Source organism: Chaetodon trifascialis, chromosome 20 (assembly GCF_039877785.1).
Source record: "Chaetodon trifascialis isolate fChaTrf1 chromosome 20, fChaTrf1.hap1, whole genome shotgun sequence".
NCBI lineage: Eukaryota > Metazoa > Chordata > Actinopteri > Chaetodontiformes > Chaetodontidae > Chaetodon > Chaetodon trifascialis.
In genome coordinates, this window is record NC_092075.1 from 11,600,625 (window position 1) to 11,618,067 (window position 17,443).

General features: G+C 40.1%; 1 protein-coding gene across 1 annotated transcript; it reads right to left on the minus strand.

Moving 5' to 3' along the window:
* Positions 1-1,816: 1,816 nt before the first annotated feature.
* scarb2c (scavenger receptor class B, member 2c) lies at positions 1,817-14,030 on the minus strand. The gene is made up of 12 exons (XM_070989065.1): positions 13,832-14,030; positions 13,004-13,161; positions 11,508-11,652; positions 10,910-11,101; positions 10,604-10,695; positions 9,781-9,900; positions 8,937-9,115; positions 8,695-8,813; positions 6,211-6,284; positions 5,490-5,541; positions 4,275-4,427; positions 1,817-3,845 (listed from the first exon to the last, which is right to left on the minus strand). The coding sequence occupies exons 1-12, from the start codon at positions 13,952-13,954 to the stop codon at positions 3,807-3,809; spliced, it is 1,446 nt and encodes a 481-aa protein (XP_070845166.1). The 5' UTR covers positions 13,955-14,030; the 3' UTR covers positions 1,817-3,806.
* Positions 14,031-17,443: the final 3,413 nt, after the last annotated feature.

Below are 17,443 nucleotides of genomic sequence, written 5' to 3' on the forward strand. Positions count from 1 at the left end.
TAACCCGGCAATTAAGGACAATTCCACGTCAGCGGTATCTAACTGACACCTTAACGTGTCACAGGATGTAGAAATTCATCCATCCACCCATTTACTTCACTCCTGGAGTCTCCAAGTCAGATGTGAGGCCTGGACCTTCATGCTGAGATGAGAGTACTGCTGCTTGAGCACTAAGCCCCCTGTAGATACTCTACACGAATGGTCCTCTGCTAGGCTGCAAGCTAAGAAAGGAATTTCTGGCCAATGAAAGTGGAAGAAGTTTGCCAGGATTACAGAAAATTAGAGGGGCAAAAAGCATCCAGTGATTTTCCCTTGGCCAGACATTAACTAATAACCCTATTGACTGTTCAACTTTCAGTACAAACTGGTTATACTGCTGTAAATATGTTTGAATTTGATGCTGTGAAGGAGGAAAGATAGATAGAAGAAAGAAGATACATACTTTGGGAAATACAATTATTTACTGAGAGTTAAATGAAAAGATCAATACCACTCTCCTAATTATATGTTCAATAAGCTATAGCCAGCAGGCAGTTTGCTTAGTTTAGCATAAAGACTGAAAGCAGGGGGAAAACAGCTAGCCGGGCAATGTCCAAAGTGAAATAAATCTGCCTAACCGCAGGCCTAAAGCTCACTGATTAACATGTTACATGTTAAATTTTACGTGGAGGCTGGACCACAGACCCTCGGGAGTCATGGCAACCTCACTGCTCTTGGCTAAGAAACATCCAGCATGAATCTCCACATGAAACAACAGCTTGTTGTTTTCACGTCTATGCACCTGTCACTGTTCCGCTGCATGGATGTCTGTTCAAAGGTCAAATCACTGTGACCTGTGTCCTGAAATTTCCTGGAGGGAATTTATTGACAGCAGGCACAAACTGAAGGATGAACTCATCAGAATTTAGTGGCCAAAACACATTTTTCAACATATCAGAAGAATTCCAATTACCAGAAAACATCATAGAAATGTATCTTGGAATAAAATGAAGAACTGATGACAATTTAACTTCAAAAGGTCAAAGCTCAACTTCACTGTGACAACACAATGTTTTGCTCCGGTAAAACTCTAACTCAGGAACAGTTCGTGACTATATTTAACATTTGGTCACTGATTTGGTGACACTAATCTTGGGTGTCCGCCATGAAACTGTGATGATTGTATAAACTCTTCTGTGCTACCGGGCTCAATATGTGTGTGAGTTAACCAGGTCTGACAATTTGTAGCTTCTTTGCAGCAACATCTATATTTAAAGCACTGTCTTCCACCACAAGCTCATCGGTTTTGCTGATATTGAGCTTCAGGTGATCATCATTGTCACCTTGCTGGAGTTTTTGGACTAAAGCAGCATATTACACAGATATAGTACAAAGGTATTACTGCATACAGTCTGCGGAAACCACAAAAAGTAACTTTTTTTATTAAGTTTTATTTTATTCTCAAAGACGTGAACTTTATAGTATTCTGTAGCACACTCCTCTTCTCTGCTCGAGGCTAGCGGCTCCAGGCTACGTTAGCCGCTGCTAGCATAACACACACATCTCTGACCGAACTTTCAGCAGTCAGAAACCAACAGGGGTGTGTCTGAGAGGGTGTGTGTATTCAGTGCAGGCATAATTAGAGAAAAGTTTCAACACAGACTTTCATCATGCGCTAATAATAAATTAGTCAGAGCTTTTTAAGGGTGTAGAGTCATCAGGGGATTCATGCTGTACTGGTGACCTTTATTCACAAGGACAAAGCAATGCACAGTAAGTTATTATACAGCACTTTATGAAATAATGCAGCATTGTGTAATGGAGGAAATGCACGCCCTCGGAAAACGTCAAGTAGGTTTATTGAAGTTCTAGTAAATAGCAATGTGCAAATTGTTAGGTATGACGAGTTCAGCTTGTAAACAGTGATTACAAATTGATTTTACTATGTTTGAGTAGTAGTGTAAACAATATTCTCTTTACATATAAAAAAGACACAAACACAAGACAACAGTGGTTATTGTACTGACAGGAAATCTATTCAATTTTAAGAACGGGTAATCTAATCAGCAGTAGCCCAATAAAAACAAAGTCCTTTCTGCGTAAAAAACTTTAAATAAAGTCACAATAACCTGATAAAACGCTGTTTAGAAGTGCAGGATTGAACCATAAAAAAGATGACAGTCATCGAAAGGAAAAACCCAATGTGAGATTTTGTGAGATGTTTATGGGCAGTGTCACGAGCATGAAGCTGTTCAGAGGTGGATTTTAACATAATATCAGTTGAACTTCAAAATCAAACATTCATGGCAAACGTTGGGACAGAAAACAGGCTTCACCCCATCATGAGACAGACATCGTACTCCACACCATCCCTTTATCCTGCTGCTGTCGAGGTAAATCTACCTGGACGTTAAACCACTTTATATTATTTTCAGTTGAAAGCTACAACAGAATGGGGTTTTGAACAATTCACCAAAGCTTAGAAAAGAAAAGTCCGAACCAAAAGACATCAAATGTGATTTTCTGAAACATCCCGTTTCTTAAATATTAACATTGACATTAGAACCTTTTATTTGGAATAATACATTTTAGGCCAAAGGTAGTTTGGTTCAGCTTGCCTTCGCGTTTCACTTTAAAATACAAAAACATGAAATGTTGATGTTGAAATTAATGAAGAGGATATTTGTGACCCGCCACGAGAAAACCAGCAACAAGTCGGCCCGGCGCAAGTTGTATAAACAAAGAAAAATCAATTTTTAAAAAAAATTTGTGATTTTTGTTTTTTGCAGAATGTGTAAGTTGAAATCACAAAGAGGCCACTCCATGTTTCACATAACAGTATTGGGGGCATTAAAACCATAAACTTTGTATTTGAATTTGGGTTGTTTTAGAGGAAATTCTTGGTCCTAGTTAGCAAACTGGCTTTCTTTGGCTATTCACGTGCTTCTGTTCTTTTTTCAGCCAATCAGCTGCACGCTATTTCTTGCATTGAAAGCTGTACGAATTCACAGAAATGAGTACTGGCCCACTTTTAAAAACACATGCTGACAGTATTCCTTCATCACTACAACCGTTCAGTAACCATTCTTTTTATGGACACACACACAGACACACACAGACACACAATCGACTTTGCATCACTTCTGGGCACCTTCCATAAACTTGGATTCATTTCCTGGAGACCTCACCTAACCAGAACCAGAACCACTGCTTGCCTAAATCTAACCTCAACCCGAGTCTTCAGCCTGAAGTTTAATGATCTATCTCATGCGAACTTGCATTTTGTGCCTTTAACGAAGGCGAGCACCCACCTGTCGTTATACATGTCAGCACACACGAAAGATTACAGGCTATGATCAATTAATGACAATAACAAACACGCAGAAAGTGTTTTTTCACTGAAATTCCTGAAGGTTTGATTAGCTCAGAGCCGACACTTCAAATCAGATATGGTAAGAGATTTAAATGACTCGTTCAGTTCACGTTGCTTCAATCAAAACTCCCACACTCAAGAGTAAAAAGAAAAACACACTCAAAGTAAGATTTAATACAAAAACTGGGGATTTCAGCATCACGACAACTGAAAGGAAGAAATTAAGCCCGACCTTGTAACAAACAATGCAAAAAAGCATGCACTCCCCCTCACCTGTTTCCTAAAACCAAAAAAAAAAAAACAGATTAAAAGGTGAAATTGTGGTTATGAAGGGAAAGTGTTACTTGGACGTTAATGGGAAAAAAACTGCAGATCGTCTGAACCCTTGTTGTGTGAAATGTTGAATTATACCGCAAACATTGGCGATCCCCCTCCTTTCACATCCTGTTCGGTGCTATGATGAGAGCAGGGGCTGTCGCTCTGCAGCAGTGCTCTGAAAAATGAAACCAGACACAGAAACGTTAGCTGAAGGCAGCACTGACTGTCTGTGAACTGAAGGGGCCGGAGCAGCCTGACGTGACTACGATAAAGACAGGCTTACTTGCTGCATATCCTTTTATTGGTGGCAAAAAACCCTGAACTTTATCAGCTCAAACCACTGCCACCCACCCTTTATTAAAGGCAAGACGTGTTAACTGAAGTGTTCTCAATGGAAGAACTACCAGCAAACCTCCCAGTGAGGACAGACATGTTTTTAAACCGATATTATCCTGTAAATGCGTATTTTGGATGAACATTGTGAGAAGGTGCTGCACTGGCTTGTTCGTTTCATGTGCACAAGTATAAATAAACACCTTGTTGAAAAAAGGAAATAATTGTTAGTTGCAGCTCTTACAAGCGCACAAACTCATTCACGTCTCACCTCAGGGACCTTCTGTCGACACATGAGGAACATGAAGATTCCTCCCAGAATAATGCCTAGACCAATCAGCATGAACGGGATGTTCACCACGACACTCTGCTCGACAACAATGGCGTGCAGCTTCAGGACCGACGGGTCGTCGATGACCACGCTCTGAGGGGAGGGCGGGAGAGCGAGATGAGAGGCAGAGTTCAGGGTAACATAAAAGCACTGCAGAGGTAGATCACCTATCAGAGTCAACATACCTATTTCCCCATTTCGTGTCTGTGATTTATTTCAAAGCAAAGAGGAAGTAAGACTGATGAACTTTAACCGCTACTGAATACTCACTGTTGCAATGAGAACTTCCACTGAATTTACTGCACTGAATTTCATTTGACCACCTGTCAGACTGTATCTGCTCTGATTTCCCCAAAGTGAATTTTCAAGAACTTTCCAAATTCCAATTTCTTTCAGGGTTCACAAATTCAGATTCTTCAAACTATCAGTCACATAAGCCAAGAAAAAGAAATTGGGTAAACCTGGAAAAAAAAAGAAAAGCACATAACTTACAGATGGCTTCTAAAGTAACATATCTCAACACGATGAACTCAGTGCGACACAAATGTCCGTAGTGAGCAGTCAGTAGCGATTAAATTTCACAATTAGGCCTTCGGCTGCTTCTAAAATTCAGATTATTACGACTTTTCTTTGCTTCCATGCAAGTTAAATGCTGTCTTAGGAGAGCTCTACTTGCAAACTGTCAACTACCAAAAAGGTTTTATTGCCACATTCCAGTCTGATAAGAGAGAACAGCAATTAATTCCTGGGTAACTTATCAAAGGTTCTCACTTTAAAAGACAAAAACAAGCCAGATGTGTACTGAAAAATGACTGGGACTAATTCTGACTCATCACTTCATACATAGGATAAATGACAGGTTGTCCACCATCTGAGCCCATGTGCAACACATACTGACCTTTATCTTCTTCATAATAAAAATGGGCCAGCCAATGTGACGTTTGATGGCAATGAGGTGGATCATTTCAAAATCATGTTAAAGGTGTCTCTGATACTTTGCATGACACAAAAAGACATATAGCTGAATCAAGTGTGAACAAGGTCAATGAACCTCTTTCACCTTAGAATGTGGACTAAATATGGACTGCTGATGGGCCAACCAGCGTTCAGTCTGCGACTAAATCAAGTAATGTGTGTGTTGAGTGCTTTTTCTACCTCATTGAGATAAACCACAGGAAAGACCACTGTCCTCACGTCTCCTGTTTGACTGGAAAAAAAAAAAAAAAGACATGGATAAAAAGAACTGAAGAATGTGGTGACGGAGACATGTGCTGGTTTTTCTTGAGAGGTCCACTATGTTTTAATAGTTGTTCTTCTTGCTTTAATGTGGAATATTCTATGTTTTTTGTTTGTTTAATATGTCGTATTTGTTGCATCTCAATATGTTATGACTGGCTGCTACCTTGGCCAGGTCTCTCTTGTAAAAGGGATTTTGAATCTCAATGGGACTTCCTGGTTAAATAAAGGAAATAGTAATAAAAAAACGTATTCACAGTGTTTCACTGACTCTCATAATAACCATTGTCCTTACTAGCACATGAACTAACATTGATGACTATAAATGGCAAACAGACATTCAGACAAACTTCGACAACATGTCCATCTGTTCAGTCTGGACCCCAGATGACATCACTGTTTGTTCCCTTAGATACCAAGCAGATGCATAACGAGTGAGCCACGACTGTCCAAAAGTCCATGCATAACAATGATGGTGGCATAATTGCTTTACAGTTTTCTTACCAGCACCCTTCCTTGACTTGAGCAGTTATACAGCTATAGCGGCTTCATTAAAGCCAATACGGTGACAGTGGGGGTTTATGACAAAGAAGGTGCAGTATCTCAGCTGCAGGTGCTGATGAAGCCATGAGTCGATTACCTGAAGGTGGGAATTTTCTCAACGTAGACGTTGACCTGGAGCCGCTTTGCTGCCTGCAGAACGATTCCTGTTAGCTGCAAACAGAATTGGACATTGTTAGGGTGCACATGGTTTACATGGTGTGCAGAACACTCACACCTGTCACTCCTCATCGATCAACATTTATGCCTCCTTATAGCACATTCAGCACCAAAACTACATGTGGTCAAGACTCATTTATTATGTTCTAGATCTTGCTGCAAACACTTTTCAGCAAAATGTACTTTATGAGTCTGGTTGGCACAAATGATCTGAGAGTTTACACACCAACCTACACATACCGCACACACATACCGCAGCAGAGATGTATCTGCATACATCTTTGCTGTTGGCGGGCCAAAACCACAGCCTCAAAGCAGCCAGCCAAGGCTGCTCTACTCATAAAGTTGGACTGGATGCCAGCATTTATGAGAGAAGTGGCAGGACTTTGACCAGTCTTAATATTTTCACGTAGCAGCATCATGAAGATTAACGCTTAGGAAGGAGGAAAAACAGATAAAACAGTAGCATGTTTACTGGACTGATTTCAGTTCACGATGGCGCCACCATACATGCTGGTGTTAACGTGCATGACTAAGCATGAAATGAAAGTCACAGGTTAGGCAAACAGACGAAATGTCCACATGCTTTTTTTTTCTTCACCTTTTCCTGAAATATTTCACCATATTTGATATTCAAACATCACAATCCATTTTCCATTTGTGCTTATGTAAGCTTCAATTCACTACATCCAAATTTTGCCAATGCAGACCTATAAAAATACACTGCAGCGAGATAAAAGGAGTTCAATCAAGTCTTTATGCAAAGTAAGCACTGCATGGCTGCTAAGGAAGGAAATCAATCTGAAGAAAGACTGAAACAGAACTCTCCTATAATTAGATCTTATTCCCGTCTTAACTGTTTATGTCTTTGTACTCTGCTTTCTCGCAGAAGTCAAATTAGTGTCATAATCAGGACCAGAAAAAAAGGTTTATCACTATCAGTAATCTATCAGCTCTATGGTATGTGATGCATCACATTATATGACTTCTTTCCCAGATTTACTATGACAGGTATTTATAGCTGGGTTCCTCTTAAAATAGTAACCTCATTTCCACACCTTTGCAGACTCATTGAGCACTTATGTTGCACTAAAGACAGACTGTGCTCCTGGAAGTGTTTTTCAGTCTTCTTCCACTTATCAAGAACCCTCAGCCAAGTTATTACAGTACTACACATGATAAGAGCAGTTGGAGCTTATCTTTGGTGACAGCTACGTTCCATGTACCTCTGCTTTAATTTTTAACCACTTTTAAAAAAAAGAAAACCTCTGCCTCGTGGGTAACCATTGGCTAGTGGAAACAAAGCTGAGATAGGTCATGGCCTCGTGGGAAACATGGATGTTTCATATCACCATTCCACACTGCAACCAATGTTTCTACATAGAAAAATGAATCACATTGACAACATGAGGGTATAAAGTAATGACATCTTTAAAAGTCCTCCTCGGCTTAAAAATGCATTTCCCTTATTGTTACTTGACTTGGACGTTTGTACAGAATGATGCATGTGCAGAGTCTGACACCAGAAAGCTGTTTTCAAGCTCATCTGTGAGAAGTGAGAAGTGGAAACTTGAAACCTCCAGCGCACAGACCAATCTCTGAAGTAGGAAACATCTTGTGTCCAGTAGTTAAACTTCGAACAAGAAATATTCTGAGATTCTAGTTTTTCAGTGAGGGAGAGGGAGTAGATGTGATTTTAAGGATTTAAACAAGTTAATTTAACTTTCATAGAGAAAAAGGACAAAAATTATTCTTCCAAGCAGAGTATTACTCTCAAACAGCCACAAGCCAACCACTGGTAGACCTCAGTGCGCCATCTAGTGGGCCGTGGGGGCAGTGGTGCTACCAAATGATTGAATTTTTTAAAAAAAGCACGTCCCCAGGTAGAGACTGGGCTTTCAGCAGTGTACAGGCTTCACAGTATACTGTGGTATGAAAACTGATGGTTATCATGCCACAGTATATTTGCTTATCTGAACATTGAATTCTCCTGTATTAGTAGTAATTTAAAAAATCTAATACTTTGTGAAATATAATAAAGGGTCATTGTAACTGATAATAATAACAACAACAATAATAATAATAAAAACTGTAATATGATATGTCATGATAGGATGAATCTGTGATATTTTCTGAGACGGTTATCATCCCTTGAAAATCTCATACTGTTGCAACTCCAGTAAAGATGAACGTGCTTTGCCACTGTTAGCAAGCTAACATTTGGATGCAGTAACACCAAATGGATCTGTTTCTGAAATGAAAAAGCGACCTGGGAGATAACCCAGCGCCGGTAAATCCTCCAAAGCACGCAGGCAGAAACCTGACCTTAAACACATCAAAATACAAAAGGTTACAAAAGGTTGAGATAGATCGGATCTTTAAGGACTGAAGTTGAAATTCCTACCGGATTGATATCAATCGTCGTCTGGTGCCTCTCCTTCTTGGGTTTCATGCCAAATACATCCTGAACAAATTTCTGATCTGCCTGGTAGAAGTGTGGTGAGGACATTATGATGGGAGCTCCTAAACACACAGAAGACACAGCGAGAAAAAGAAGACTGCATTTCACTTTGTGAGGAACATTTGACTATGGGACACCATGAAACTTTTTTTTTCCATGCAGATCAGCTGCTTCAAGCACGCCACCTTGTTTACATGGGCTGACATTCAGCACACCAGAGCCCAGGCAATTCCCAGCAGGGACACAGAAGCCCGCGTTGGCCGGGTTCACGGACAGATTGGCAAACACCTCGCTGGGGGGACTGAATCGATACCCAGGGATCCCCTTCACGGTCACATCCTCTTCATACAAAGCGTACAGAGACCTTGGAAACAGAGCCACATGCTGGTTAATCTTGGCAGGCACAAATAAATCCTGTAAAGCTGAAAGTGTGACATAAGTCGGAATTTCATACATGAGTTTTGTGGTAAGCTGATTTACAGAAAAGCTGCACAGCACAAACAGGTTTTATCAAAAGTAGTTCAAAGGTTGTGCTGGTATTTGACATCTCGCTGCCTCATAAACCATGGCTTGTTTTAAGCAGTACTAAATTGGCAGTAAGCTAACAGTGACCTCATTTATGAGGCCAGCAGTGAACAGGTGAACTGGTGTCCCTAATCCAATATCCAGACATGAATAATGCTGAGGGAAAGGCTCAGGTGGAGTTCTTAGGAAGACTGACTGACTGGCATTTCCCATGCCACGTCAAGCCAAGCAGATAAGGAAGAGAATGACTCACCAAAAGAGGAAGCAGAAAACCTGAACTGAAACCAATTTCACATTACCTAAAGCTGAAGATGCTTTACGCTCGGCTGTGCTCAAAAGGCAACCAAAATAAATCAAAGGCAAGATTCATTCCTGTGAACGAAAGTGTTTCCCAGGAGAGGTGCATCCCTGAGCTCTGAATACTACTGTGTGTATGAACATGTATGTAAGTCTTCCAGTATCATGGTCCTCAGCAGTCTGTAAAACACTGTGGGGTCTACTCACCTGCACAGGTCAGAGGAGAACATGTAGAGCGTCTCACTCTTGGTGATGACCGGATGGAAAGACGCTCCATTGGTTCCATTGATCATATTGCACTCATCAGACGTCCACCAATTCAGCGAGCTGCACGCATGCACAAATAATATTAATGTTTCTGTTTTTATCAGCAGCCAACCATTTCATTTCATTCCCTTTTCAGCTTGACTGAAGGACTTCTTTTTCACTGCAGCACATCAAGACTGAAAATGTTTGCAGGTCAGAAAAAGCTCGACTAAGGGATAGCTGTTGTGCTATATTTTGTGCTAAGCTAAGCTAACCCTCTCCTGGCTGTAGCTTCCTATTTAACTGACAGACACGAGGAAGGTATCAACCTTATCATCCAAATCTCTGCAAGAAAGCAAATGTGTATTTCACAAAGCATCAAACAACCCCTGAAAGTGCAGTGTCAGCTGACTAACAAGTCAAGTATGCAAGATCACAGTTAGACCTCACTGTCAGACACGACAGAAGAGTGTGAAACAATTAGGTTTAACAAGAGAGACACTGATGAAAGAAAATCTCTGATGGCAAAAAAGAGGACTAACATTAGTGCGACATTGAGACACAGAGAGGTCTGATGAAGGACACAGGAACAGTGTCATATCAACAGGATGAAACAAGCCTTTATCATATCCTGTCTGGTCCTGATGCAATCACGTGTTATCCAACTCTCATCCATTCAAATAGCATGTAATCAATGGTCGTCACTAATTGGATTTACAGAGCCAAGACATAATTCTCATTCAGTCATTGTCATTTTTTGCCTGAGGTGAGTGGAGGTAATTACCTTTCACCATTCCATGTATCCACTCGAGCAAAGTCTTTGTAGTTCTGCTGTCCGGTGTAGAACACGTATTCACCGTCGTTTGAAGCGTTGCTCTGTGAGAGAAAAAGGAAGATTTTCAACAAACAGCTCTCGCACGAGAAAGCTGAAAAAACACAAGAGACTAGCTGGTCCAATTAGACTCTTTACAATTCATGATTCTGCAAGTGTCTGTGCAATTATCTGACATCTTTTGTACCTTTTTATGAATAAACACACACTCCAGTCTGTACAAACATGCAGTAACATGTTCATATGCTTAAATGAGACCTTATAGAAGAGTCCGAAAACATCATCCAGGTCAGGCTGCATAGTTTTGAGGGCTTTAAGCAGGCCGTCTTCGTAACCCCACAGCAGCTCTCCCACTGTGTGGGTGGTGAACAGGCCTTCATCAGTGGCCTTCATGTAGGAGGAGATCAGATTGGCCAGAATGGAGTGATCCTTGAATTTCTCCATCACCGTCTAGCAGGAGGAAGAAGTGAACCTTGTTAAGAACAACTTGTACTGTGCAGCACTACACTGCACGCACATTGCAGTGGCACATTACAACAGAGCAAACGATCTATTTCACTCATAGCAAACATATTTACTGGGACATTTTTTAACAGTAAAAAGAAATCACGGCCAATAAATTAAAATAAATATCAGAGAACAAAACATGCATCATATGAATGATAAACATATAAATAAAGTAATTTTTTAGACAATGATTTTACTCTTTTGCCGCCAAAATGATCTCATAACCACTTTGGTGATGTAAAACACCTGGACTATGTGATTTATTGTTTATTATGTAATGAATAGGTCTTTCTTTGTTTGGTGCTGCCCAATAAAAGAAACCAGACAATTATGGATTTCTATGGCTCACCATTGCAGGAATGTTGACCGTCCTGATGAGGTCACTCTCTGGGCCTCGGGACATGTTAGGCTGGAATATGTAGGTCTTGGTGTTGACAGCGGATACTTTAGTGCCATTATCCTGGAAGTTCACTTGCTCCATAGGCCGGTACTCTCTGCGCAGAACAAAGTAACAGCTGGGTTAAATTTTCAAGTCTGTTGCTAGTTCCTTATCACAGCATGCAGCAAAAGATTTTACCAGAAAAAACCAATTAAATTAGTCTGTTCAGGGTGATATTATCTTCTGAGATGCAGCATCAATCGCCCTAAGTCCTGTGTGCAATATCAAACAAATCACTACATTAGTACCATATTATATATGAAAGTATGATGATATTAATTTTCCATTAAGTGTAGTACATGTACCTCAGACTGCAGAGGAAAGGTTACTGTTGAACACTTAAAAAGTTCTGTGTTGAAAATCATATATTTGGCTGAGATATAACGTAATACAGGAAGTAGACATTTCCTTTTAACTTATTTCCATCCCTGACTCAATTTCACATGACTGTCAAAAAAAAAAAGAAAAGAAAAGAAAAGAAAAGGAAAATACATCTTTGTACTGGTTGAGCAAAAGTGACAGCTGCTGTGATGATGCACTCACTGACAATCTGGAAAAATGAAGGTCTTCCTCAAAAAAGAGGATCTCAGCTATTCTACACAGCTGCTCATCATCTCTGTGCAACTTCACACATGCAAGTGCAGGTCAGGAAGTCACTAATAATGTCTTTTTCTGAACGACTCCACACGAGCTGCCTGAAACTGCTCCAGTTTAACTGAGCAGAGATTCATGGTGGAACATTTGTGACTGAAGAGACAAAAAAAGTGGTATCAGTCAAAGCTGGGTTTCAGAATAACATGAACTTCAATATTGTACATGTCAGTGGTTCACAGAGATTTTCATGGCTACCATTATGTTAAAGAGTTGCCTTTTGACACAATAAAATGCTGTTTGGCAGAACAGCAGGAAGGAAACATGTTAACATTTCAGTGATGCAATTCATAATTCTCAGCAAGACAAAAAGGCAGCTGTGCAAAGCGACCGTGTCTGTCAGTGCTGACAGTGGAAGGGCAAACGAGCTGCCTGAAGCTGGCCAGAAACAGGACCGCAGTAATGTGTCTCTGCAAGATGTCACTGTCATTTCTGAAACAACAGTAATTTAGTCATGGAAGAAACATGTGGGTTTTATTTCTGAAGAATCTTTCTCCCTTGAGGGATGACAGACCTGATTTCCATTGAATAAGCTATAAATGTGCAACTGCAACATGTTTGCCAAGTGTTGTACTCACCCCAAAAATAGTGGTAGAACTGTACACAAGGGGCTTCTTCAGTTTGTTTATTCATGTTTGATGTTAATTAGGAGGCATCTTGAAAACAATGGCTTTTGTGTTCCCCTCCTGTTTTTCGCTGTGAGATCTGTACTTCTGTTTTACAGAGCAGATGAATAGAGAAAGACCATCTCTTACCTGTACGTGTATGGTCCAATCTCCACCACAGCAGGCCTGTCACCCTTCAGCACCTCGATAGGGTTGGTCAGATTAAAGAAGTAAAACTGCATGTAAATGGGGGCTGGAGGATTCTCCCAGACCTCAAACGCCTCTGTTCCATTTCTCAAAACGACCTTCTGTGGGGGACAAAGGGTAGTGGGTTATTTGGTCTGCCCAGATGAGAAAACTGCATGACTTCCACAAATAGTGTGCTGCTGACTAAGCTGTGCACACATCATATGACGAGAACGCTGCTGCAGCACAAACGTGCTGCAAGTGGTGAAATCACCATTTGGATTAGCTCTCGTGAAATTAATTTCACATTAAAGTAGGCCAACTGAGGTGAGGCTGGCCAATCACAGAGCAAGACTAGACCAACTGAAACCTATGCCAGATATGCAGGTGATTTGAATATGGTAAACAAAATTAAGAGTTAATGATGTTGGCAGAAAATGCAGTTTTAAATGACATAATATCTCAACATACAGCTACTTTGCTTCATAGCTGTCTGTAATCAGCAGCTGTCACAACATGTCTGACTTTAGGAGTCGTTTGAAATTACAGTCCTAAATCTGAGTCATTAGAAAAATATTCACCCTCAGAGGTTGGCTAGCTAAAGACCTAAAGTTGTCAAGCCAACATTTCTATGATGAAAAACCAGTTGCAAAATCGAGACACTGTCTCTGATGTTTTGTCAAATCAAGCTAGCTACAATTAGCCGTCAACAAAATGTCTAACTTTAGCTTATTTGGCGTTGATCTGATGTTAGAGCCTGTTAGAAAACGTTAGCCTGGAAAAGATACTTACCTTCGTAACCAGCGACTGTACAAAATGTGGAAAAACGTCAGACAAAACCAAAGCAATGCCTAAAATCAGAATTAGTATAGAAAACAATCCGGTGCTGTAAATGCAACATGTTTTCAGTAGCATGGTGACACAGCAGGCTGATACCTCACAGTAGCTTTCACTGACATTAGCTTCTCTGCGTGTGCGTTGTTTGTTTTGATGGCCGGAGTTGCTCGATGGAGCAAAGACACACATCCGGAATGAAACAGTTCATGGCTCCCACTTCCGCTTTCTTCGACAATCGACTACTTCCTGGAGCATGCAGCCGTGACGAATACACCACAAGGGTATACTAAGAATAGCTAAATTAATACTAAGCTGTAATTTCTAATGGTAAAACGGGACAGTGCGCCAACATCCATTAGATAGTAGATAAAATTATGTTTTTTCACCTTAGCTAGTTGTGGAGGCCCGAGTACAGGGAAAATATCTCTCTTGCAGAAAAACACTCTTTGTTTTCACGTGACAGTAACGTCACTTGTGGAAGCTCAACCTTTTATGGATCATTTGTGTTGTAAACACCCTGTAATCGGCTGGCGACCGGTTCAGGGTGTACCCCGCCTCTCGCCCGTTGATGCTGGGATAGGCTCCAGCTCCCCTGCAACCCCAAAAGGGATAGGCGGTATAGAAAATGGATGGATGGATGGATGTGTTGTAAACATAGACCATAACCATTGATATTAAGAAATAGAAAAAGTAAAAAAATAAATAAATTATATATATATATATATATATATATATATATATATATATATATATATATATATATATATATATATATATATATATATATATATATATATATATAAGCAAAAGTGAAAGACAAGCAAAAGCTGAGAGCAAATGTAACAAATATATTAAACGCTAGTGTGTTATTTGGAGAGTGGTTTAATATGATGCAACAAATATTTTGGGGTAAAAGATGTGTTTCAGTAAAATTTGATCAAATCTGAGCTTTAATACGTGAGAATTTAATACTGTTAACCATCTGAATGTTAGCATAACCATGTTGAAATTCAGGTCAGACTCAGGTTATCTGAGTGTAAACAAAACCAGGAGATATCACTGCACCATTGTTTCTGTGTCTTTCAAACATGGAAACGAACAGATTATGCTGCTATGTGCGGTGGGGATGGTTTAAGAATGGATTACAGGCAAAGTGGCCCCCATCTTATTAGTTGATATGCACCCCTTAAGCAGAATATCCACTATAAGGCCCCTCAGGTGTGTTCTGCATCATCACCTCTTGTCTGTATGACTTGTAGGGGCCCACAATGATGTTCAAAAATTACCACAAACAGGTGTCAATAGAGGACCATGCTTTTTTAAATATCTCTAGCAGGTAAATCCAACAATGTCTATGTCTACTTTATTTAACACAGAAAATTACCCTTACTTCCACCTGCATTTTCAGCACTTACTGTAAGTACCCTTGAGCAAGGAAATTTATGGCCTTAAATATTTTTTTGGCCAATGACTAATTTCCCTTTACCTGTCATTCAGGTCATGTAGAGTCACCCTTGCCTGAAGGCTGCAGACATGATATAGAGGGAAAGACAGAATCATTAGTTTCTAATAAAAGAGAAACAATTGTATACTCAAGTTAGATATTTTCTCACATGTACAAATAGTTATGGTTTCTATTAATAAACTTTAGTGTGGGGATACATTTTATGCTCTTTTAGAAATACACTTTATCACCTATTATTATCAAATACTTTTATATTACGACACTGTAGTAAATAGCGCCTCCACTAGATGGCGTTGTGTTGATATTTAATAAGACTTCATGCCACTGCCTGCATTCTTTGTTGGTCTGTAAAGTCACTGTACGTGTTGAGTCAAAATTACAGATAAAGGACACACCTTGACTAAGCAGACTAACCTATGAGCAGGCCTCTGTATCTCTGAGTCACAATGTCTCTTGTTCTCTGTTATTTCCTTTTTCTCTTTCTTGACACAGAAATTCCCAAAGCACTTACTGTAAAAAATACTGCTCATACTCATACAGGACACATTCACCAGGACAATCTGAATAGGTTACCACAGACTGTACACGAATGATATCTACTGAGCTGAGAGACAAGTGGTTGATTTCTGAAATTTGCCATAATTCGAACAATTTGAACATTTGCTTTTAATGAATAGTTTTTGATTATGACAAACACGTAGACAGTGAAGTCGCCCTGGTCACATTATCTCATCTAACCAGACAGAATCAGCGTAACAGCCTTACAGCTCAGACACGTTCTTACCTGCATCAAAATGTTTCACTGTAGTGCTGTTGCGACATAGATGCACATTGTCAACATGACTTGTCTGACTGGCAGCCTCTCAGCCTTTGAGATGATACATGCTGATTTTACACATGAAGACCAGTTAATATGAATACTACACAGCCTGTAAACACAGCTGAATGGTATCTTCTGTGGATCTGGTGGATGCATTATGGGAAATGCATGATCCAGGGGGGATCCATAAGGACTAAAAGTCACAGTATATTTGAGCAGTCTGTCAAGTGTCTCTTGCTCTGTTACAAGTAGAAGTCCTGCATTGAAAATTATACTTAGGTAGAAGTGCAAATGTATAATCAGGACAATGTACTTAATCATCAAATTCACCCATAATGAAAATAATCAATAGCTGGACTCCTGTACACTTAAAAATGAGCTCCACCTCAACCAATTACAACAGTAAAATCCTGCTTTTACATTAGAGCATGAGTAACAATAATCCAAGGTAGCATAACAATCAAGGGGGACATTTCCCTCATTGAGTACTTGTACTTTTGATACTTTATTTTCTCTTTTAATCAATTAATTGCTGGTGTTGTAGAAATACTGAAAATAGAGAAAAATGTTGCCAAAGTTATCCAGAGCCCCAAGTAACACTTACATAATGTTTGTTTCGTCCATCCAATAGTATAAACCTCAACTGAGCGAGTCCCCTAACTTTATGGATGTGCAATACTAACATGCTGGAATGCATCTTTAAGCAAATACACACATGCATTGATTTCCACATCCATCCATCCATTATCTATACCACCTATCCCTTTCGGGGTTGCGGGTGTGTGTGTGTGTGTGTGTGTGTGTGTGTGTGTGTGTGTGTGTGTGTGTGTGTGTGTGTGTGTGTGTGTGTGTGTGTGTGTGTGTGTGTGTGTGTGTGTGTGTGTGTGTGTATTTTTCAATTTCATGGATGATTTATGCATTGATTTATTACTTTTAATTAAAAATGCATTAAATGGCGTGAAATATGTGATTGTTATATTGGATCTCCAACTACATAGAGGTAAGTACCAGCTCACCATTTTTGGAGGGGTCAGGGGGGTTCAGGGACCTCGTCAAACATATAGAGTTCACTGTGGTGAAGTAACACAAGCTTACACGGCTGAAAGGGTGAGACTTGGGCTAATTTATTCTATTGTAGGTGTGTGAGCGCGGTTTTGTGGGAAATACTCCTTTAGCCAGAACATGAATGGGGCACAATGGAGAACAGAAGAGGGCTCGCTCGCCGCGGTCACGAGAGCACTGGGAGAGTGACGTCACTTTCCTAAACCGGGCAACAGCCGTT

Excerpts from the sequence above, each read along its gene's own strand:
- scarb2c (XM_070989065.1), bottom strand. The coding sequence starts at position 13,954 with ATGCTACTGAAAACATGTTGCATTTACAGCACCGGATTGTTTTCTATA. Across the intron at positions 13,162-13,831 it reads TACAGTCGCTGGTTACGAAG|AAGGTCGTTTTGAGAAATGG; the intron begins GTAAGTATCTTT and ends TGTCCCCCACAG. Across the intron at positions 6,285-8,694 it reads CGACGATTGATATCAATCCG|CTAACAGGAATCGTTCTGCA; the intron begins GTAGGAATTTCA and ends TTCTGTTTGCAG.